Consider the following 24,905-nt stretch of genomic DNA (forward strand, 5'->3'; position numbering starts at 1 on the left):
AGGGACTCCCTCCCGAAGGCATGTTGAGGGGCGCAAATCCGACTTACCTACGTGAGCATGCACACGGGCGCGCGTACTACGCGCTTTCTGCGGCACGTTAAGCAATCCTGGACCAACAGCCCCGGCGAGGCTGCCCCGGCGCTTGCGTGAGGGACTAATGCATATCCATGGCACATTTATTCTAACAGTTTAGTCTCCCACGCAAGATAAACAATCTGTGTTTCCCAAAGGTCTCTAATCCAGCCACACATTTTTGCACACACCTTAAGAAGAAGCGAGACAAACATATATAAAATGACACACTTTATTAAAAGTTACATTCAGCAGCAATGGACATAGTTACTTAAGTAGATTTTAAATGTCAAGGAGCATACAATTATAAATCCCTCTAAGGCATTAAAAGCTCTTAGATGTTTTAACTTCTTTGAAATCATTTCATATAAATAGGTAGGTATAACAGATGATGCTTGCCTAAAAAGAGGATACCCCAGCTGCATTAAACAAAGATATACATATAAATTTATGTATAAAACAATGATTTTTTTCCCTTGTTACAAACTTATTGATGGGGATATTTCACAATCTTTAAGGCTTGAGCTCTGGCCCCTGCAACTGTTACTCATGTAAGAAGTCTCCTGTGGAAGTTACTACTTGCATGGGAATGGATTGCTCACATGGATGAGAGGTGCAGGATAGGGCCCAAGCTTTGGCAGAATCAGCAAAAATGTCAAAATGCTCAAGTGAAATATATTTACAATCCGTGCAAGTAGCATTACCTACTTTTATCAATCATGGAGGTTTCCCTCAGAAGCTATGAAGAGCAGAAAGGCGCCGTGGCAAATGCTAATCAGCATCCATTAGCTCGTAATTTTTGATGTTTTAGCTCTTCCTTCTAAACAGCAATAGCTGCGCTCTTGAGCCGAGGTGGATGTCAGTCAGGGTGCAGGACAGAGGGAGCACTAGCAGCAGGCAACTGCAGACACAAACTCAGGGCACAAGCACATCGATTCTCAAGTTTTCCAGCTCAAATGGCAGAAACCTCTCTTTATGTGCAGTGGTTCCGTTGATTTTCCACGTGTAAACAACAAAAGTGCCAACTACTTCCAGTATTAGCCAATCCCACCACCTAATACATAGCGATCATTTAATGTATCTTAGTTCCAATAAACTGTGCCTTATACCTCTAATAACCATATGTGGATGTGAGGAAGAGGAAACTGCAATTAAAACAGAGGCTGTGGCTAGAGTTGATGAACTGCACAAACTAATCTGAATTAATACAGCTGCAGGGTCTGATTTTCTACAAACTTACGTTGATTTTTGCATTGGCATGGATGTCTTTTGGCTTCATGATTTACAATAGGTCTAGTCAGAGAGGCAAATGTGACCTTATTTTACAAAATGTGGCCTTATTTTACACTGGAGGTTGGTTGCTGCAAGGCACGTGGCTGATGCAACTCCCAGAATAAATTCCCTGTGAGCCTCCCAGTGCTGAATGCTAACTGGTACATGAAGCCCTTTCCTCGCAGAGAGACAAGGCTTACTGCAGGGGTTTCCACCAGCACTGCTTCCTCAGAGCAGGAACATCAAGGCCTCGTACACAGCAAGCATGAAAGCAAAGCACGCTCCAAGATTTATTCCTAATAGATCTCAGCCATTCACAGAAGACAACTGCTTTTCTGTATTCTGCTGCAAGCTCTCTTCTTGCCTAGATTTCCTGCTGTCACCTCCCCGGGCCACAGCTGTATTTATTCCTTCTCTCCAAGATCAGACAACACTGAATGGAAAATATATCTCCTGCCTTGGATGCAAAAATGCAGCCTAGATCAGCTCGAGCCCAGCTTTTGTCGCCTTCAAGAACTCCTTCTGCCGGGGCACCAGCCAAAGCCTGGCTGCACTGGGGCTGAGAGCAGGATACCAGCAGAAGAGGTACAAGAAATTGTTTGGTTCCCCACGACTCACTTTTATTGCCTTTGTACCATTGCTGGTAACCACCTTTGTATGTGAAGGCAAAGAGCTGGCTGGATCTAAGTTTCTGGGAGAACTTTTTACAGGTAAAACACACCCTGAGCCCAGATACAGCTGTCACCTCTCTCAACCAGGATGCTCTATGGGCTAAAGGAAAATCAACAGTGTTCTCAGCATAGACATCTTCTTTTCATAAAATAATACACAAAACCCTGCTTTCCACACCGTGTTTTTGAAGAACCCAACTGAAGCCAAAGGGAAATGTTCTAATGACAGAACAGTCAGACCCCAAAGTATATTATTTTCATCTCCTCCAGTTCATTGACATGCAAAAGAGATGACTTCCAAGAAAAGGATGAAGGGAGGGAAATGCCCCTCCTTTCCCGTTCATCTAGGTCTGTTGGTTTGAACTGTGTCATAATAATATGACTGGATTTCTTTAGAGATATTTTAGAAATACTGGAACCAGTAACATTTTCACCTTTGATCAAAATAGTTTTAACAAAACAGGAATGTCATGGAGGGAAATCATTGCAAAATATTTTGCCTTAGAAAGTGACTGCACTGTTACTAAAACCCTCCACTTAACGGAGACATTTTCAGAGGTACCAAGGACAATTAGATGTTCAAATTCCTCTGAAAAGGAAAGTGAATTGGGACAACTCCCATTTTTGCCCCCAAAATCCTCTCCTAAAAGCCTCTTGGGCTCTGTTAAATCCAGAAATCCATCCCAGAAAATACAGTATAGAGCAGAAACCTGTACAGGTGACTCGGATGCTGCCTTTCTTCGAGCCTAGGAGAGGAAAGGACCTGCTCGGCCCTTTCCCCCTCTCCCTCAGCAGCCAGGCCTTACTGGAGAGGCCAGTCCAGCAAGCTCCTGAACCCAGGCAAGAAGGGCAAAGGAAGGTTAAATCCAGGACCTTTAGCTCAGAAGAAAGCTGGCAGAACATGGTGCTTATTTACTAAGTCAGCTCTCGCTGCTGGTGCGTTTATGGAAGGTAATGACACCATTACGACTCCATCTATGAAGACGTTTCTAAGCTTTTTACAGGAAACTAAAAGATTTCCCATACACACCTCAAACTACAGGTATATATTTTTTTTTCCTGAATCCTCCACTGGAACCTGAATTTAAAACACAGTTTAACTCCTCAGCATGTGAAATCTCATGGCCACGTTAATCGAGACCATCTGAATCCAGGAGAAAGAAATCACTTCCAGTTATGTTGTCAGTGTTATGTGCGTAACATTCCCACAGCTGTAGATCCATTGTGCTCCATGTTATAAATAAGAAATTGCATGGTGACAGCTAAAATTCAAAAGCATTAATGTTCCTCTTTGCAACTCTTTCTTTTTTTTTCTTCTTTTTTCAGTCTTTTGAGGTTTCTCTCCTTTCCCTCCTAGTAGAAGTTAACTTGTAGCAACATTATTGCTTTTCCCACTGACATATTTATGGTAATTAAAAAATAGTAAATGCCAAGCAAATATGACTAATGTCGCTATTTGGCAAATAAGACAAGAAATAACTGCTATTGATTCTGAACCAGGCTGTTGCATTTGCACTAATAAGCTTCTCTCCTTCTGCTCGTCATGGTTATTCCACTGCTTTATGGAGAAATCTTGAGACAGCTCTAAGGATGCGGCCGAACGCTGCCGCGACATGCATCGCACACAGTTACTGCTGAAGCCATTGAGCTGCAGAGCGCGAGCCCAGCTGAGCGGGACCCCTTGGATGAATACAAACCGTCTCCCTTGCATCTCTCGCATTCTAGGTTGTGGTCCCTTTCAACCATGAAAAACAGCTACAAATTGTTCCCAGAGCGAAACCACTTCACATCTTGGCACGTGGTTGTTTTTAACTTTGTAACAATAGGCACTGTTCACTCCTCTCAATCTCAGCTTTTTATTCTATAATAAAGCAGGAATACTGATGAAAGGCTAGTCACGGCTTCTCCCCCTGGTATCAGGGTGGTGGCATGTGATGATTCACATGGGGTGTGTTTGATCCGAGAAAGCCCAGCCTCTGCTTATTCTTCCTTTGTTCTGTCATCTAAGGTGGAAAGGCAGAGAGACAAGTTGAGAGTCTTTTTTTCCCCCCCGCTTTTTACTATTATTTAGCAGTCGCAGAGCAAGATACATATAAACAAAACAACAGGGAGTGGAATTCTTTTTTTTTTCAGCATTAAAAATTACAAGTAAGAGATTCCTTTGAAGTGAGAGAGCTGTCTCCTGCAAAGTATGGACATTTTATTCTCATTTGTACATTATTCTTTTCCAGTGGCAGGTTTTACAGGGTATTATTTGTGCTGCCATTGCGTTGCAGATTCCAGCAGAGGGTCAGGATTTGCACTTGGTGTTGTACAATCACAGAATTAAAAGATGGTCCCAGAGAGTTTAAATTTAAGCCAGGAGAGAACAAACAGATTCAGCCAGAGGAGAGTGAAAAAAAACAACAGGACAGTGTGGGTATGCACAAGAAGCAACGGTCTCAGCATACTCAGCCTAAGCTTTTGTCAAGTTTTTCATGAGGAAGAAGAGTTTTAAGGAGGGATTTGAAAGGGGACAATTAGGTAACTCTGCTAATGCCACTGGAAGTGCTTCCCACACATGGAAGAAAACAAATAAATGCGTTTCTGCAACTGCACCGAACATGTCAAGGGGAACAGACGTCTTTGGCAAAAAAGAAGGAAGAGCTGTCCCTTTGCTCCTGAACTGAGAGAGAAGGTGGCTCAGGCAGAAGCAGGGCGTTCAGGGAAGCCAGAAGCTCACACGTCATATACAAGAGAAGTGGGAGCTGAGGGAGGGACACAAAGACACAAGTGGCACAAGCAAAGCAACAGGCTAGGGGAATTGTATTTGCAACAGCGCCGTGACACTACTAGTAGGGAAACCATCCAAATATTACATTTCAGCAAGCTCTTTACCCATTTCTGTCAGCATGCAGCTATTCCTGATGCTAGTGCTTTTTTACAGATTTTGCAGTGCTCACATATGCGAAGCCCAGCATCACTTCCACCGCTTCCCCCTGCCATCCTCACACATTCGTCGCCAGGATTTTCTAACTAATTCCCCCTCTGCCTTCCTCCTTACCTGCGCTCTGCTGCTACTAATAGAATACAATTTCATACCTAGAATACAAATTCACTCCAATCCCACATCAGTGTATCTACTCAGAAAGCGCACTGGAGGGAAAGATAAAACCTTTCTATGGAAAAAGTCTCTTTTTGGCAAGGCTATCCTGTCCGTGAGCCGACGAAAGCTGCAGCATTCACACCCACGTACGCTCAGGTTGCCCAGTGCAGGGGCACTCACCTGTTCCTTGAGCTCGGCAAGCTGACCAGAAAGCTGTTTCACAAGGCTCATGGTTGACTCCAGCCTCTCTTGCAGGTTCCTAATTTCATTTTGCTCACTGTCTCCTTCATTGCTAACCAGGGACATGGCTCTCATCCGAGGGAACCAGTCTAAATTCTTCTCCTGCAAGGGTATTAGAAAAATAGAAATTTTAGTGGGGGGGGGGGCTATCCAGTGCTGCTAGCCTGAGACTAAGGAATGAAAACTCAGAAGGATTTCTACATAGCAGATCATACATAGCAAGTGAACTTCAGAAACAATAAATTCAAAAGGTATTTGCCACAAGCCTTTTTATTTTTGGTTCCATTGACACAGAAAGCACCAATTGCAAAATCTCGGTTCCCCACAGCTGCACCTGTAATGCAATGTGGGCAGTCTTAGCACACTCACCATCCACCCACACCGCTGCCATGCAGAAATGCCCGCTGGGTCAGCCCTGGGGAGATTTCTTGTGGACAAGAACACCAAAAAATCCTCAGTGCTCCCTGTGCTTTGCTTCTAAATGTATGCAGGGACACAGTTCCTCCCTGTCTCTTCAGCCTGGCTGGCCTCCAGCTGTTTTGGCTGTCCTTGCAGCAATGTCAGCAAGCCAACATCAGGAGGACCAGACAAGCAGAAGTCCTCTCTGGCCAGGCCTGGAGCGCACATCCTGCAAGAGGCTGGGTTGAATTCAGCTGCACACGATGGACAATTTGGGGCCCTGGGAACGGCTTAGGATTCGGTGTGCTACTGGGGTTGCACAGCTCAGGCACAGCCCTGCGGCCACGGGCTATGGACTGAGCACGAAGTGGAATGCCACTGAATTGAGCGGTTCGCTATTCATGAACTCGGGCTCTGAATCTAATCATATTAAAAATACTATAAATAGATTATACAAGTTGGGACAGTGCTGCATATCAGCATGAGGCTGAACTGTCTCCATTGCTCAGGGGCACGGATATTTGTGTACAAAGCATAACAGAGAAAGATCTGAGGGTGCAAGCCTAAGAGGAGGAGTGGCAACGATGGGGAAGCAACACAATTTGCCTTAAGGCACCAGACAAGGGAAACAGGTCCTGTATCTGGTGATGCGTTACATCAGTGCACCTCTGCCTTCCACCTTGGGCGAGTGGGAGGATGTGGTTAGGTCATATGCCTGGTGTTTTGCAACAGGCATCTGTGGACATGTGCACTCAATTGCTGTAAGAGAGAAACAGAATGGAGTGCATTTCTTCCAGTCTCCCGTGCTGCCAACGGCTCCACACAGTCAGCACTATTTCCCAGTAAAAGAATGATCTGGTTCTTCCCAGAGGTCCACCTAGAAGTTTGGCGTGCAAGAGCTGTGCCGCACACATTGTCTGGGCTTGGTATTTGGTAAAGGCTCCAGTGCATGAAAGTCACTGTAGCCTCAGGCTTCACCTGCTTACTTATGTGATTGCACCAGGAAAATACAAAAGCCAGAGTTGCCTCTGCACTTCCCACAGCTAGGCAGTCCTGGGGCAGCCGGACATGAACAAATAACATGCAGACTGGTCCAAGAGAATTTATGAGCCTGGGGGAGCACTAAGCAAACACAGTTATCCTGCTTCCACAGAAAGCTGGGCCCTTTCATCTGTGTAGTGCTCTGCCCTCATCACCAGGCCCTCCTACAGCAACACAGGTTAGAAACCTCCAAGTCAGCTCTCAGTAAGCTGCTGTAAGAACGGACATAGCTACAGGATCTATGTTTTTTCCATTATTTGAGTTAGCCCAATCCCCTCTGCTGCCCTGGATAGGGCTGTAAATGCGATGCCATGAGGGTTTTTTTTTTCCTTTTTTTTGGTCTTCTCTTTAACTCAAAGCTTCTAATGAGTTTTTGTCCAGCCGTGCGAACTCTGTCCCGTCACTAAACTGAGCAGGTGGCCAGGGAACAGGGTGGTGCCCCTTGGTCACATTTTGCAGTGCAGCGCTCAGTGAGGCATGCGTGCTGGTGGAAGGAGGCCTCCCCTTGCTGCCCACTCCGGTGAGCCTCGTGATCTCATTATGACAATTTACTGTGGTTACGCGTGATGCCGTTTTCAATGGGTCATAACTCATTCAAATCAAAACCTGTTTTCACCAGCTCAGCTGGTGAGCTCGAAATCAGCATGGAGATCACATGACGCTTCCCTGCTGGATATCCCTATCAGACGCACGGAGTGGTAGACTCCTATTTCTGCTGCATGTGTTTATGCTTACAAGACCAGCATTCATTTTCCATGAGTATGTTCTGATATTTATTTTAAATTTATTTTGGCTACGATGGACCACAGTATTCATCACGTGCCTAACATTAAGCACAGGTGTACTCATTTATACTAAGCATAGTTTGTGCACAGTGCTTTGCTGGATCAATGCCTTTTTTTTCCTTTGCAAAATGTTTGCCAGCAAGTTTGCCTGCCACTATAGTCACAGAAAGTGAATTCAAAAGAGCTACTGTGAACAGAGCTGCAGTTATATCTGAATGTTTCCTGGAAAGCTCTGATATCTGCATGCACTACAGCCTCTCTTGCTTGAAGCACCTGAAGCTACCAAACACGAGGTCACGCTGCCATAGGAGCCAACTGATGGGCTGGAAGCCCTTTTTGGCATGGCTGACCATAATGCCAACACTTCTTAAGCCGAGCTGCACAGGGAGAGAGCAATTTGAAACTCCACTGCTGCGGTTGTCGCATGTGCTGGGCCATCTGGGCCACCGTTTGCTCCAGGGCCCCAGGAGCTCAAGGACAGACCTCACTCACTCCTGCATGCCCAGCTCTGCGTTTACAGCAGTGCTGTGATAAACTCTCCTAAGAAAGAAACCTGGCTGTGGTTTAGTTACAGACTAAGAGATATGGGCATTTTTTCCCCAAAATGTTTGGGTAGGATCAAGCAAGGACTTGAGTCAAGTGCCAAGAGAAGGTCACAGAGCTGATGATAGGTTTGCATGGAAAAGAAACTGCTGACTTTCATTGCGTTTCCCAGGAGCCAAAAGGTAACAGGTCAAACAGCTGACCACAGGTCTCTCGCTTGGCAGTTGCAAGTACCGGGTTGGGAACAGGCAGGATTTTGCTTCTTGGTTCTCGACTGCATACGCGTCTAAGGGAATCCAGTCCAACTGTGCATTTTTATCGGAACATTATCAGAAAGATTCAAAATTCACCAGATCAGTAAGAAACAGTCTAGCCTGCAAACCTGGCCTTAAGTTATAAATATTTATCCAGCCTACACTGAAAGTCTCATGACACTTCACACATCAGTTAAACATCCTTGCTGAATTATACACTTTCACTGGTCAATACTACCTTACTTTTTCATTCTATGGTGAACTGTAGAATTTTATTAAAGGGTAGTATGAAGACTAGCTCCAGCGCCCAGCCCTCTTTGCTGAGTCTGTCCCATCACAAGCAAACAGCAAGTGCTGCTGGAAACAAAAACTTTTAATCACAAAGCTCCGCGAGCTTCCGAAGTTTTATAGCGAGCAATAAGCATTCACCGGGGGACAGGCACTCGGTGACTGCTCAGCTGCACTAAAGCTATTTTTACTTCAAGGTAATTGCTTGCCAATTAACGTGAGGTGGTTAACATGTTTGTACAATCCCAAACATTTGTTCTGGGACTTCAGTGTTTATGGGCTCAGTCCAGGGTTCACCTTGACCAACTAATGCGTTAAAGCTGTACTGTGCCTTGTCTCCCCTGCAGGCGCGTGCCTGTCTCCCTCCAACTCGCCAGCGCCTCCTTGGTTTTTGTGGGGATGGGATTTCAGAGTGTGTTATCTGTCATGCCTTAATTATTACTCATAAATCCAACCGTTTTTCCCAGGATAGAGCCTATTCAGACATTTTGAATCCCCCCCACCCCCTAGTACAAATCACCAGTTTGCATTAGAGAGGGAGCCTGCTGGCAGGGAGCAGTGCAAACCTCTGCAAACATCTGGCACATGACTCGGGCTATAAACAGCAACCACGTTAGCCCAAGGTGACTTAACTCAAGCATCAACGAACTCGCGGGGGGTGAGGCATACGGATGGGACATCTGAACCTGAAGCAGCCACCCGGACACGGAATGAGTTGTTAAGAAAGTAGTGATGCAGCCCGCCTGCGGATCAGAGCCTCCTCCGGCTACCCGCAAGCGCGAGCTGCGCCCCTGCGCGGCATTCGCATTCCAGCATGTGCCTGCGGCCAGGCGTGGGCTCGCGGGGCGGAGAGTCAGCCAGGCAGGAAGGCTGCAGGGACAGCGAGGAGCCGCAGCCTCCGCTCTGTCAGCTCAGCTGGAAAGAGAGAAAAAGGGGGGGAGGAAAAAAGGCAGGTGGGCTGGCCAAAAGGCTGCGAGCCAAGGAGACTGCACACGAGCACAGCAGACGTTTCATGCGGTGATCCAGCACGCTCGCTGCCTCCTTCCTTCTCCGCCAGTGAACTCCCCTGGCGGGCCTCCAGCAGGCACGGCAGCTCGCCGGGGCGAGCACCTCGCTGCGAGGTACGCAGGGCGCACGCAGCAGCGCGGCGTCCCAGCCGCGAGCGCACGGGCCCCAGAGATCGTGGGGCTCGGAGGATTTGCCGCTTGCCTTTTCCAAGAAGTCTCAGAGCCTTCTTTGAGAGAGAGAAGCTCAGAGTGAGAGCCTGCGCTTGCCTCCTGCAGTTTTCCATGCAACCTTCTCCCTTCCGCGGGTTTCCCAGCGGGAGGCCAGGGCTGAGGGCCACGGTCCTCGCTCGAGTAAAGCGCTGCCATTTCCCCAACTCTGCCGGGAGCTCTGTCTGAGCACGGAGGGAGCAGAGACTGGAGAAATCTGTTCAGAGCTTCTCCGTTTGGTGAGAAGTCTTTCCTGAGCCATCGCTGTCCTGTTGGCGGGGCCGGCCAGCCGGCTCCAGCTGAGCTCTCTCCCTGCCTCCGCAGTAGCGGGCAGAGGACGGCTCCTCAGAGGCGCTGCTCTAGCAGGCTAGCAGGGACACGGACCAGCTGCGACCAGCAGGAAAGGCTGGGCTGAGCCTTTTAAAAAACAGATGACTAGATAACAATGAGAGAAAATAGGTCAAAGAAGAGGACGAGGCGGACGAAGTAGCGGAGCGCGGGCAGTGCTACGCACGCTGTCTGCCTGCGCCATAGCCACAGGCTCGCCCACCATGTCACGCTCTGCTACACAAGACCTTCATCTCCCTAGCAGGCACCATCTAACACAGTGACTCTCAGCCCTTCCTACCCCGTGACCCCTCGTTGCAACACGAAAGCAGGCGGCTTCAGGACTTTCCCGCCTATCTATTCGAAAAGCAAGAGGTTGTGAGTGATGGGTGACTCTTCTGGGGTTGTGACCTCCCCTGTGCCGAGCCTCAAGAGCTCCAGATGGGTCTTCATGTTCTCGGGCCACCGCTCGCCTACGGTGCACAAACCCTGTGCTCCCTCGGTGACTCAGCGAGGCCAGTGACATGGCCACCAAGAGACTTTCTGTTACCTAAGAGTGAGGCTGTGGAAATGAGTACGCTCAGAGCACTCTGAGCAACTCTGAGCAGCTAGGGGCTGCCAACTACCACAAAGGACCATTACGGAAACCTTCACGAACATCTGCTACCTCTCGGCTCTGTGTGCTGCACAGAGAGGCTAGCAGGATTCTGCTCCACAGTTTGCATCAGCATACACCGAGCCACGACGGCAGCCTGGCAAAAGCCTCTTACGGCTTTAGGGAAGCTGCAACCTGCCTTTTTCCAGCAATAAAATCCTGCTCCACTGACACTCGGAGGAGCTGCTGCCAGCGGTCACCCTCCGGCCTCCACGCCTGACAGCAGCGCTGCTGGGACACTCTCCACGGCTTAGCCCCTGGCAGCTGTGGTGCCCCAGGACCTGCGTTGCTGCAAACACAACCAACCTTTGACGGTGCTGCTCGTAGACGGACAGGCGGTCCCTTTTGCACTAAGAAGCATTTCACTCCCTTCGCTTGAGCCAGCACCTTGAATAAATATTTTAGCTTCAGGCACAAAGATATCTATTGACTGAAAAATTATTCTGTATGTCTGAGGCATACCTAAGTCCATCCATTTCTTTTGCAGATTGTTGCCTGTGTAAGCAGAGACTGATTAGTCCAAATTACCTGATTGAAGACTACTTTTTCCTGCCTAGCAACAAAGTGTGGTCCTGAAGGTCTGTAGTTATGTAGCTCCTATAGCAACCTTAAAAAGGGATTTTAAAGATTTAAACTATCTTGTGCTTTAGATGACACAGGGCAATAACCACTTTGTGATTTAATCACAGACAATAATAATTTGGTTCAGTGCATGATTCAGCTAATCCACAATTTGATAAATGTTCATCCTAAACTACAAACCCAAATAGCTTTCTGCAAATCCTGTTTGACACTTTAATGTTGAGACTGCATTTGATAAGCAATCTGTGCTGTATAAGAGTACAGGGAGAGGAATTAGGAATTGTTATGCATCTATATGCATCCACAACAGTAATTCAAGGAAAATAAAAATAAACCTTGGCAATTACAGATAAATCTTTATGTAATAAGAAAACTAATAGGTCTGGCAGGGCCATTCACAGCTTGATACATTCTACAACTTCCACAGCTCACGGGAAAATACAGAAAGCTGTTTCCCACAAAAAGAAGGCTGGAACTGTAACACCGAACCACAGTCTGCTTCAGCATCACTGATGCATTCGCTTTCATTTTAACGTGGCTGCATGTTTTTCGAGGGCTGCAGCAGACTCTATCACCTTAATTCTGAATAACTGTGAGTTGTTCAAGACTGATAGGCAGGTAAGCCAGTTATAAATGTCTCCCAGTGTTTCAGGTTCAGTAGTCTGGCTTTTGATATTCCCCCCCCAAATTACAGTGGGGAACGATAATAAACCTCAGATCATGAAGTTTTTTCTCTGACGGTACATGCAGCTGTTGCACTACTCAGCTTGAAGTTCTGTAAAGGACTAAAGGACCCTGCTCTTCCAAGAATGAGCGCCCAGAAATTTCTGCTAACCAAACACACTCAAGGGACTTGGCATTTAGTACCAAGAAATGGAAACAATAATGAAAATAATTTTTTTACAATCAAGACCATGAATTTGAACATGATTTAACACAACTGTTGTGGGCAAAACCATACGTAAGTGGTAAGTACATGAGTCAGTGTGCCCTTGCAGTGAAAAAGGCTAATCGCACCCTGGGCTGCATTAATGAGAGTGGAGCCAGCTGCCCAGGGAAGCGATCCTTCCCCTCTCTTTGGCACCTGGAGACCGTGCCCGGCGTACTGCACCCAGTGTGGGGCTCCCCCAGTACAAGAGGGGAAAGCCAGTGCTTTTGCACTTGGTGAGAAAGTGAGTGCACTTATTCTCTGCACCGTTTCTTGCTCTGTGGAAAGGCTGGTTGGGAAATACCAGGCCAGGCCAGAAGGAGCTAGACCAAGAGCCGCTTTTCATACATTGCTCTTCCTTCAACACTGGGCACTCCTCAGGCTCATAACCATTCTAGAAGGTGGAAAGCAGAAACCCACCTAAGTGGCTTTGCTGCCAGTGCACTTCTCAGCTCTCCTCCTGGGGAAACCAGTGGTCCCAAGGACAGCAGGCAGCAGCAGGCTCCATGAGAGCAGGGCACAACTCTCATGTGTGGAGATGGCCTCAGTTTTTATCCCTCAGCAGTGCTCCAGCACTGCTGAGCTCCTCCTCACCTCAAAAGTACATTTGCTTCTCATGTCCTCCTTTCCCTTTAGCGTGGGTTCATTTCTCCACTGTTAACTTCTGCTGTTCCAATTGCTCTCTGTCACCTTATCTCTGTTGTAACCCTGAGAACTGATATTCCCCATGCCTATCTTCCAGGATCCCCAACTACCATCTGAGCCTAGGATTTGGTTCTCAATGTTTGTGCTTTAAAATATATATATATAATTATAGATTTGTGCAAACTGTGAGTTTATTTTTGCACATGCCTATGTTTTTATGTGGTTACTGGATACAGGACATGCTTTAGGAAAAATGCTTCAGATTATTCATTTAGAAAAAATTATTTCTGATATAATCCCTGAATCTTGTGCATAAAGAAACAACATCTGGTATAGAGATCAGAAAATAAATGTTCTTGGCCTTTTTTTTTCTTTTGTTAAACAGATGTTGTTGATACAAAACACAGAACTGTAAATCATAGCCTGCATGTGGACACAGACTGTCACTACTGAGCAGAAATTTTACTGTGGCTAGATAGAGATTTGAAACAGCAATGAATCACTGGCTTACTAACTTTATTCACGTGGATATGGTTTCAATATTCTGACATTAAGTGCACATGTCCTTAAAAAAGAGAACCTTTTAATGGCAGCATGAGGAGGCTGTTTTAATTCCAGCTGTCTCAGTGAGGGTAGAACGGCATAACGCAATGGCAGTCTGCGCAAAGGCACCTGGCACTTCTCTGTCCTCTCCTCCACTGCCCAGTTTTGTCCTGCTATTGAATTACGCAGTTCCTCCAGCGCTGCAAGTGGCACCTTGAAGTGTCACAGTGAGTAAGACACTCGTGTAGCAGGAGAGGGGCTGAGCAGCTCATGCAGTCCTCTACCACCACCATCACCATGCCTCCTGCTTCTCATTTGTTCTCTCTCTTCTTCCTCCCCTGCCCCCAGCATCCATTCAGCAAACGCCCTGTTCATCTGCTGGACGGGCTCATGCCTTGGCTGAATGGCCATCTTTTCCAACAATATTTCTGCTGCCCATTGATTGCACGTAAAGTCAACAGAATTACACCACTTATCCAACCCTGGGCCATTCCTATTAGCACATTACCAAGCCACTTGAACTATCACTCTGAAGTTCCTCTTCTTCTGTTTTTCTTTTTAATGTTGATTTTCTTGTGCCAAACATACTAGCAAGAGAACTCTAGATACTGAATTCCAAGCATAAGCCAATGACACTACTACCATGGCAATTTAAACACATCCTGCAATAGCATACTACTGCTGCAGGCAGAGATGTTTTTGGTTCTTTAGATACACTCATTCAGCTGGTGAGGACACCACAAATTTGGGCCTACTGTGGTCAACATAAGTGCTGGTTTGATATAGAGGATCAGAATCTAACCCTAACGTTAACCTCCAAACCATGACTTCTAGTTCATTTCCTTTACAGTATAGGATTCAGCTTCATACTGAAAATTTGTTTTTTTTTAAAAAAAGTTTAGCTTTACTTTCCTTGCCCTGTCACCTTGCGTTTTGTAAGAACTGTCTATTTGCCAGCTTTAGCTTCAATTTGATGTAACAGAATCTTGGGGAAATACAAAGACTCAGCTGGAGACGCGTTTTTCAGAGGCTTAGAACTTGACCTTGTTCTTAGCTTTACTCAGGTACAGCTGCACTGATCGCCGTGCGATTGCTCTGGTTTAGGGTCCTCACGGAGTAGATGCATTCTGAATTCTAATCTGAATGTTCTGCTTCAGGCCCATTTCAGCTCTAATGAATTTTGGGCATTGTGCAATATGAAAGGACAATTTAAATTACAACACTTTTTATTTTAAAATTACTTGGAAATATTTCCTATACTTAACACGCTATAAAACTACTGTTCTTCTAAACAACAATATGATCGAGCACGTACTATACACCCATATAAATGTATATACTACAGCATCAGTCAGAGGAAAGGAAAAAAAAAATCTAGCTTTCTCTTTGAAGTGTCTCTTGACAAAATACCACCAAGCAATGACCACTTTTCAGCCACGGGGGCCTGAACACTAGCAACATGCTCTCCAATCTGCTTCCCAGCCACCCGCTGTGTTCAGACGCTCACCCCCGCTTGGTGCGTGCGCCTTTGCACCGGGAGCACCACCGCTTGCCCGCACATGCACAAAGGGCCAGCAGAGGCCCCCGGGCAGCCCCGGCTCTGTCTGGATGTGAGGCAGATCCCACACAGTGCCTTGGGCCTCCCGGGAAGCGTCAACCGCTTTTCTTCCCCGTAGCTTTGGAAAATAAGTGGGAACCAGCAAAATGAAGCCCTCGAGGTGAAACATCTATTCACCCAAGTTCATGTCTACTGTACAGTGTTTCCAGAGGCTGCACGCATAGCTCAATAAGAGAAAAAATCCTGTGGGTACTTTCTGAACCTTTATCTGCCTGTACTATATTCTCATTTAGCCCTCTTGCTCACAGAGCAAGGAAAATATTGAAATGGGTCCTCTGCGTAGATCTGCTTTTTCTTTTTCTTTGTTTTCTCAGTCCAACTTTTAAGTACGGTTCCTCTGTGCAATTAAAATGTGCTTTCTCTTGAGAACAAGCAGATGATCCATTTCACAAATCCAGCGTTACAATTTTCCTTCAGCAGCACCCAGTAAAATGAAAATCAGAGAAAACATTTTAATCATATATCTACATATATAAAATACAGAGGGTTCATTAAATTTGATTTAAAGTTGCCTGTTTGTTTTGGAGACTCTTTAGAGCTATTACTATCCTGAACTCGCAGACCTGTAATGTGATTCCTGATCTATTGAATTTTGTAGGACGGCTGTAGTGGGTTCCATTATATATAAATTGGATGCAGCCAATTTGCAATCTCCGATATATACTTTTATCTCAAAATGCCCTGTGAGGCAATTGTGTAAAGTACTTTATCAGGGATTGTTGCTGGTAACATTGCAAGATTTCATGATGTAAAAAATACATCAATGTCATTTAAATTGAATTAAATGGTTCCTTTTTTTTTCTATATGGCATTTTTTAACCATCTTCTCAACAGATTTGTTCAAAAAATACTGTATGAAACAAACTTTTTGCACTTGGTCCCACAGATACAATTTGCCAACCTGATTGATTTCTTTCTCTACAACTAATCTGATTTCTTTGGGCTATATATCTTCTCTTTTATTAAAGATGATGCAATCTTAGCTTTTTATCATACACACATCCACCAAAGTAAAAGAGCAAAGATTCCATGAACCAGCCTTGCAACCAAATAGAAAAACCCGACACAAAATTCATAAAGCAGATCCCAAAAGATAAATGGCACAACGCGACCAAAGCTATACAAATTCAGTGGCTTATCCACGCAGATAATAAAAGTCTGTGGATCTTTCTGCCCACAACAGACACAGAAAACAACCAGCTTTGCCGTATCTGTGTCACCTTGTAAAACCAGCTAACATTGACATTGAACCACCTCCCCCAAATCTTACGAGCTCTGAACAGAGAGAACTCAGAACCACAAGGAAATTTTGGAGAATTCATTAACTCTTGGAGAATCTCATCACAACATTTTGAGTCCAATCAAAGTAACACTTAGGCACTTTTAAATGGTGTTCCTGCTAAGGCACTGACCTCAGACTCATTTCCCTGCTCTTTCACTAGCTCCGCTTACGTCTTTGGGCAAACCCCTGAGCCTTCTTTTCCTCAGCTCCCACAGTTATCTGCCTCAGCTGTGGACACTTTTGGAGCATCCTTCTCCTTCAAGAAGCCAGCAGCTTAGTACTGGCTGCAATACAAAGGACAGTAACTGTTTTCAAATATTGCAATAATATTCCCCAAAAGCATCAAAGTGTTCTGCATTCCTTCCTTCTCCCATAGTACAAAATGCAATGAACTCAGTTTATACCCTTTGGGATCTCATCATCAAACAGTTGCTCCACGATTTAACTTCTTTACCTTTGACCCCAGTTAAGGTATCGTTTTCATTAGGCAAGGCCATGTACTTCCATCTGCAATCCCATGAGAACCAAGGCACTGCTACTGCCAGGATTTTAGGTGCAACCCTAGGTGCCTCTCCAACGTCTTGGATGGCCTTTCCACCATTTGAAATTGCAGAACAAAGGTCCACCCACACACAGATCTATCCCAGGCCATGTGCTTCTCAATAGAGGTGTAAAAGATGGCTTTTCCAGCTGCCTGGAAGGTTAAGGGCTCCAGCAGCTGGCAGGTGAAGGCGCAAGAGGACCCCAGTGGGGCCGGTGGCCCATGTGCTGCCAGTGGCACAGGGGGCTGGCAGGTGCCCCAGTGGGAGCATCTCCTCCCCATACAGGGCATGGGCAAGTTTCAAGGAACACAGCCTCAAGGCCAGACCCCTCCACGAGCTCTTATGGCCAGCAGCAAACAAACAAGCAGGAACCCAACTCAGCCTATTTATTTTCATTTGCAAGTTGAATAAATTGTAAATTGGATGAAGGACAGGAAAGCTATGACTACGCTGTATTATCAAGGCAGAACTCGCCTCTACAGAAAAGTCAGTCTTTGAAGCTGAAATGTTGCTCAACAGACAGGTGGCCAAATCCTTCAAAGGCAGAGGAAATCAAGCTAAGCTTACGACTGAGCCACAGTACCACCAGGTCCAGAAAGACTAGTGCTGGGTGTTACCTAACCACTGCTTCCAGACCTCAGGGGAAAAAAAATTCTTAGGATTAATATGCTTTGGGGGTGTTTTAGGCTCCACTCTGTAACCTGCAGTTACATTACTGCTTTTTACTCAGAAGTGAGTTTAAAGGAGCGGGGGAAAAAAGCAAAAAAAAAGGCAGGTTTGTGTTGGCGCTGGGACCTGTCCCTGTCGGTATGAGCAAGCGCGCGTGGGGCTGAGCACGGAGGCAGCAGGCACACGGGCACTGTGCAGGGGGGCGGCCGCTCCCTCTCTGCGTTAGCGGGGGCAGGCAGGCTATCACCATCCCTCACCACCAGCAAATCTGCCTGTGCAGTAACACCGGCAGCTGATACTGAGCTTTCTCTCACTCCAGTTAGCAGCATCCTTTCTAAGGGGGCAGAATCAAATCCTTGGTTTGCAGTTAAGCAGCAACAAGACAGCTTTGCTCGTCTGGAAAAAACTTACATAAACTTTAAGTCACTAAAGCATCAGGCTTTCCAAATGGGGTCCCAAATAAAGCGCACCTTTCCCTTCATTTTCCTATACCTGATGCACCACCAAGCAGGCCAAAGGTATTATTTCCGGCTGCCTGAAGAGTCCATTTCTGCAAGACGCTGAACCCTTGCAGTAGAAAAGAAGGTGTGCAGCTCTCTGGTAGGATAGGAGCTTTGTAGAGAGGTGCAAAATCCTCAAAGGATGCTAACGCTTCATGTTTTGAGCAGCAAACAAATGAGCAGGAAATCAAGCACGTTACTGTAATTACTTATTTTACGAAGCGAAGAGGGAGGTGCTCAGCACTTTTATAAGATAATAATGTAGAAGCAAAATTGTATGGAGAAACTAAAAATAACAATGGACTACCTGCAGAAATGAGTATTATTTTCTAACAACAAGAAAAGCAACAACGGAAAAAATAATTCAATGCCTAGCAGAAGAAAAAAATAACAACCTCCAGTCGTTTCTGGATAACAGTCAGGTATATGAGGGGAGAGGGGCAAAAGCACTGCTTGAACTTGTGCTAAGCATGATCCCAGCTCTATTAAGTGACTCTGATATCCTCTGCAAATTTTAGAGAGGCCTTGATGCAAACCAGTTCCTGAGAAAAAAAGACTTTTTTTTTTCTCTCTGGGACTTGGCCCACCTAAGCCAAAGCCCTGAACTTCCCGGAGGGCCTGGACTCATTTGGAAAGACAGAGAGTGCTTCATGCTCACTCACTCATCTATTTTGAGCATAACAGAAAAAAAAGAGAGAGAGAGAGAGAGCAGTAAATCAGCTATTTAGGCATATTTCTTTAATCGCTTGTTTTATGAAAACCTAGCTGCAGACAAAACCGACATTGTATTTCCTAGGAAATTAGCCTGTCAATGAGACCTCAGATCTTATTTAGCACCCGGCTTTTGTGCTGTTGGTATAATTGCCATGATAAGTAATTACTCATACTGTGACATGCATCGGATCAATCTTTTAAAAGTAATTAAGCAAAAAGTTGCATGGCTTAATGATATGTACATACATCTCACTCTTACGAGTTTTGCTTTGATAACATCTGCTATATTTGGGAAGGAGGCCAGTTTTTATAAGTAAAATGAATCAGCCACAACAAAGGGAACATTACCAGCTTCCCAAAAGTCATGAACTTTATGCCCCACTCCAGCAGAGCATTTGGGTGCACAGGTCCTGCAAGCTTTTTTAAAGTCTATGAGTTGCCCGATCAGAAACTCAGTGATGAACTAGAATTTATGATAATGAAGAAGCCTTAAGAAATACAGTTTATTTATAGTGAGCCTGTTTCAGAACTGCAGCTCACAATTCATGGCAGATTTAGCTGCAGCAGTTGAAGGGGTCACCCCTATCAGCCGTGCGCGCTTTCTCCCTGCTGATTATTATCCTACCTATAAAGAGGCAGCAGAAGCAGCGGTGTGTCCTCTCCTCAACCAGTGCAGTTCACAGACTAGCATGGCTTAAATGGCCATCAATTTTCACATTAATACTCTGAGCTGTGAACTGTAGCAGCTTCGGAGCGAACAAACCCATCGCCTGTCCTGCCCTCTCTGCTACCGTGGTGCTAAATTGCAGCAGAAGGGTATGGTGGGCAGCTGGGGGAGGAAACTTCTTAAATTGTCTAGTACAAATCATCAGAGCACATCTGAAAAACACTCAGAGTGTCCTCCTGACATCCAAAGGGTCTCCTCTGCAGCATTAATGTTACCTTGGATTAATGTTTTTCCATTTAAAATCATTTTTAGACTCTACTTGTACTATGTTTAGCAATTCTTGGATGCAGTGAAAATATCTGGAGATAAAAATTATCAGGGAAAACTTTTGCCTCCAAAATCTGAAAAGATGATACAGAACAGAAAAATCCTGGATGTCAGAACTTTTATTCTTCTCCAAAGAAGTTATATTTTAAGACCTGAGGTCAACAGCCCTTTTAGTAGATATTATTTTATTACATTCTTTGAAAAAAAATTGACTGCAGTAAAGAACAGCTTGTTCTGCTAGCCACGTTCCTCCTTGCCTGCCTGCTGTGAGAATACTCTTCTTTTGCTATATGGTACTTTTTCACTGCCTTTACCTCACCTGTTCGTATTTCCCTCAGCTCTACAGCTGGGTTTTGCTCAAGGGTGGCCAATGAGTATGTCCAGTATCAGGCTGCGGGGGCACACCAAGATTCAGCATGAGTGACCTAACTTTCTGTTCAGTAGATAACCCTGGAGTGAATTCTCATGGGCCTCGCAGTGTGAAAGGAAGGGCAGGCGCGACGGGGGCTCTGCTGGCCTCAAGGCTCTGGTTTTGCAGTTCGGACAGCTTGCTGCTTCTGCTGAGGTTAAAACTAAAAAAAATCCCTTTGCAGGTACCACACAAGGTGGGCAAGGGATTATCCTCAAGGACCTCCGGTTCCAAGGGGGAGTCTGTCCCCCTCTCGCAGCAGCCGTGACGCCGGGGCGGTCAGAGCCGGCGATGGCCTCGGAGAGATGCCGCTGGGAGCACAAGCCCCCAGGCTGCCTCCCCAGGGGGAGCACAGCAGCACAGCCCAGGAGAGCGGGGCGCCCCAGGAGAAGCGCTGGCGGTGCCCAGCACACAGTATGCGCCAAGTGACAACTACCGTGAAGCTCCTTTGGCATTACTGCCCCCCATTGCTTTGGGATTTAACATGACTTTGCACTTCTGTGCTGCTAACAGGAAAAGACTCAGACTAGAGATAGAAAGAAATGATATAGCAGCACCAGCGCATGGAAGCGTTCAGTTCAGACCAATTTTTACAAATGAACCGCTGTTTAAAAAAAATCAGAATTTTTCAAAATGGGGAACATTTTTTTTGTCACAACATGGAAATAGCAAAGACATTTTTCCAGGTACTCCTTTCACTTAATAGTTAAAAAAAAAAAAAAAGATGAAAAAAAGATGATTTTCAAAGAGAAACTTCTAAATGTTTGAAATGAGGTAGCTGCAATAAAATACTCTTTCACTTTACCTATGACAGGCCAATGCTGTGACACATAAGTGCCTTTAAAAGGCCTGAATAAGTAAAGTATATCGCTGTTCAGATTTGAAGGCCGGTGCTGCTCAAACTGTCTCTTCTACCTAATCCTTATAAAGTTGATGGAAATTTTGCTTTCAATTTCACTAGGAGTAGTGGGATCCCCAATAGCTTGAAGAGAAACTCAAGATTAGGGATTTGCCACTCAGGGAAGATAACTTTACAGATGAAACAAGATGCAAAAGAATACTTATAGGATGCCATCAAAGTATAAAAGGCTCCCACTGACCTTAATGGCAACAGGACTGAACCTTGATATTCCTCCTGAAGACTGCCTTGCTCTAGGGAGATGGCCTCGCAACACAGCCCACTATCCCTTACTCTTATGAACACAGGCTGGTTTTAGAACCCTTTTCAGCTGATTGAGGAGTTACGTAATTGCACCAATTACATCCAATTACATAATTAGAGTAAATAAGTAATAATATAATTAGGTGCTGTAATTATGTAGTTATGACAGGTAGCACTAATGCTGGCAAAATCCATTATGAAACTTGCTAAGAACTGCGGACAGAGCACGCGAGAACAAAACTTTCAGGGCTTTGTTTGCTAAAGTCCGTCATTCTTCCAGTGGGCAAAATAATTTATATAATTACTATCCCTATATCCTTTTATTTTTGCAAATGAATGGAGGCACAAAGTAGAGATTGTCTTATGTCTCCCTGATTTGCTGCAAAAATTCAGTAACTAATCATCTACATGTTTTCGCTCCATTTATCTATTTGTAGCTACCAAAGCTTAAATGAAATCTCAATATATAAATTGCATCTCTGAAAAGTGAAGTCTAAAAATTTGGACAATAACCTTCACTGTTCCAGTTATCACATTAAACTGTCTCCTCTGACAAATGGACAAAAGGAACATTCAAAGATTGCTATATCGATGTAATACAAGTTCTGTGCATTTCTATGGGTTTGCTAGTGATAGTATTTCTGGTCAAATGGGTCAGATAAGAAATTTTTCCTGCAAGAATGAAAATTCAGTAGGGGACTCATTCATGCAATTTCTCAGTGCAAATGCAAGACATGTATTCATCAATTCAAAGTTTCAGTCTTTTGTCGTACAGTATAATACCTGTCAGACCTCAAGAAAGAGGCCTGGATAACGAACAAATAGTAAAACTTACTGCCCTGATTTAATATTCATTAATATTTCACCCAAGAACCAATATATAAGGTAGCATGCAAGAAGAATGGACACGACCAAAAAATCTGAAGTGCTTTATTCCTACCAACATCTCTATACAGCATCTCTCAGAAAAGCTGGAGATGTACAGACAGGTATGTTGGTTTGCAGTATATTTTATGCATGCTACTTTTTTCTTAAAAAAGAAGAAAAGAAGTACTTTGTTTTATGAAAACTGGAAACTTCTCATTACATCTGTCACTGCCCAGGTAGAGCTAAGCACTGAAACAAATGCAGAGCTGCTGGAAAAATCACATGTGACTATCAGAGGTCTACAGCCTCTGTCTGTAGTCCAGAGGAAGAAGACAAAATACATACCCTGTCCCAAGCTGTTTATAGAGCCTATAGACAGGCAAGCTAACAGAGATGCCTTGAAACAAGCCACCCTGGATCACAAATACAAGGGAACTTGCAAACCTGCACAAGTATTGCCTTGGTGCAAGGAGAATGTAAAAGACCACCTGCAAGTTTCTTGCCCCCTCCCCTCTTGAATTGGAAAACTGGGAAAGAGAATCTGGATGGGAAAACAATTCCTGCCCCTTTTGACACCTAGCCTTTCAAATAATATTCCAAAGCCAGAAAATCATAGTTTTTTGTTTGTTTGTTTGTTTGATTGATTGTTTTCCAGTAGCACTATCACCAAAACCTCCATATGCTTCATCATTCGCTGGACAAATGGTATAGATGGAAGACTTAGAGTCTGGTCATAGATCATCGCATTTTGGGGTCTGGGCTAATGTGGAAAAGAGATGATACCAGAAATTGTAGGTATTTTCCCTGGTTCTTAGTTAATACTGATTGATAACTACTCCAATGTCACGCTTTGCAATACTTTGCAGAACTAGCTAAGTACAAATAATAACTGGTTCCTAATTATGGCAGCAGGGGTAGGGAAAGAGGAGATACTTCTAAGTGGAGCTAAGAACTAAACTCCACTTACTATTAGTGATGTTACTGCTCGATATTCCAAAATTTTGACCTATGTATTTTTAAGGATGGGCCTAAGCCTTGCAGACTGAATTTTGGTAGAAATTCTCTCAAAGTATTCTCGTTTTAAAAACACAGAATTTTGTTTTGATCCATTAAAGCAAAAGAAACACCCATAAAATGCAAATCTAATTATAATAAAAATTGGTAGAGCTCAGTGAGCCTTTCCAGGAGCATGATTCATGGGGGTTTTTCAGCCATATTCTGTGCTATCTTAAATATAAAATCACATTCTTGTTTCCTTCGTAAAGGTCTTCAAACTGCCATGTTCTTCCAATTAGCACACTTTATAAATGAGAGCAAAACTTAGTCACACTTCATCGAAACTATAGCTACCTCACTATCTTTAACCATTTCCAGTTCATCAATCACCCACAGATCTTGCTGGCACCTTCTCCTGCAAATTCTCACATTTACCGGTTTATCTTCCACTGCCTTTAGTGCTAGCAACACTGCTTCTGGTAGCATTCTGGTAACAGCAGCCCACTTAAAATTAGTAACTTCTTCTCTTTGCTTTCAGTTTCATGGCAATCCAACTTCTGCCACCATGGTATTCACCACATCCATGAAAAATGCTTCCAAACAGCAAAGCTGCCAACCTCCTCTTTGTCTATGGTGCACACTTTATTAATAAATACTTTAATCCACTGCCTTTCTTGCATCTTTTCCTACATGTTAGGCACTATCTTATCTGGATTGATTCAGCACAGGCAACTCAGTGTTCTCTTCCTACTTTTTTCTTTGAATGCTGTAGTTTTTTCTGCCTTGAGCCTCTTCCCTCTGTATTTTAGATTCCCGTCTCAGCTACGGTGTCACCTCCCCATACACCCCTGTCAGCCGTATTTGGTCATGAGGCAGTTCCGCTGGCAAACTCCAGATCCCTCCCGAAAGGTTAATTTGGAGTCTGCCTCCAACCAGACCCTAAACCCAGCCTAGTCTCTTATCAGCGTCTGTTAGCTTTCCCAAAATAGCAAGAAAGTTCACCTTTCAGTCGGTCACAAAGTCTTAATTAGGTTCTCTCTGTGCCTTCAGGACAAAAACTGTATCTCACGCTTAGTTTCCACATGGGATGCAGTACATCTCACATACTTATAATAGAATTTCTTAATTGCCATCCTGTGTTTGAAACACATTAAACACATAAACTGCATCAGCACCTGGCCTGACAGCTCTAAAACCTCTGAGCGTTCTCCTCTTCACCCTTCTTTTGGTCATTCAGCAAAGATGTATCTTTACATCTCTTGGAGTGGAACACCATAGCTGCAGAGTACTCCATTCTTCTAGTTAGACTTTTATTTCTTTATACTCTTTATACCATGTAGTATCTAGTAATCTCTCTGACTCCAAGAGAAAAAGCCCTTTTTTATTCACTTAGGCAGTTCCAACTGCTTCTGCTTCACAGAATTGGTACTTCTGCAGCATACTTTCCCTAGATTTTGTACTGGGGAATATAATCTATACAAAGATACAGCTGCTAATCCCACACCAGCCACCTGCAGTTTGTTCATCTGTTTCTATTACATTTGTTTCTCCTTTTTTCCCCACTCTTCTGCTCTCTTTTCCATTCCACGTAAGCTTTATGTTCCACTT

General features: G+C 44.7%; 1 protein-coding gene across 2 annotated transcripts in view; it reads right to left on the reverse strand.

Annotated features, from left to right (window-relative positions):
- Positions 1 to 290: 290 nt before the first annotated feature.
- Positions 291 to 24,905, reverse strand: part of ITPR2 (inositol 1,4,5-trisphosphate receptor type 2) — a 283,042-nt gene continuing 258,427 nt past the window's right edge. For both annotated transcript variants that reach the window (XM_062591989.1, XM_062591981.1), the window contains exons 56-57: positions 5,281 to 5,442; positions 291 to 4,018 (exon numbers count right to left, since the gene is read on the reverse strand). In XM_062591989.1, coding sequence (XP_062447973.1) covers positions 3,932 to 4,018; positions 5,281 to 5,442 — 249 coding nt within the window. In that variant the 3' untranslated portion in view covers positions 291 to 3,931. The remainder of the gene's footprint in view (positions 4,019 to 5,280; positions 5,443 to 24,905) is intronic.

The sequence above is a fragment of the Rhea pennata genome, chromosome 1, assembly GCF_028389875.1.
Source record: "Rhea pennata isolate bPtePen1 chromosome 1, bPtePen1.pri, whole genome shotgun sequence".
Taxonomy (NCBI): domain Eukaryota; kingdom Metazoa; phylum Chordata; class Aves; order Rheiformes; family Rheidae; genus Rhea; species Rhea pennata.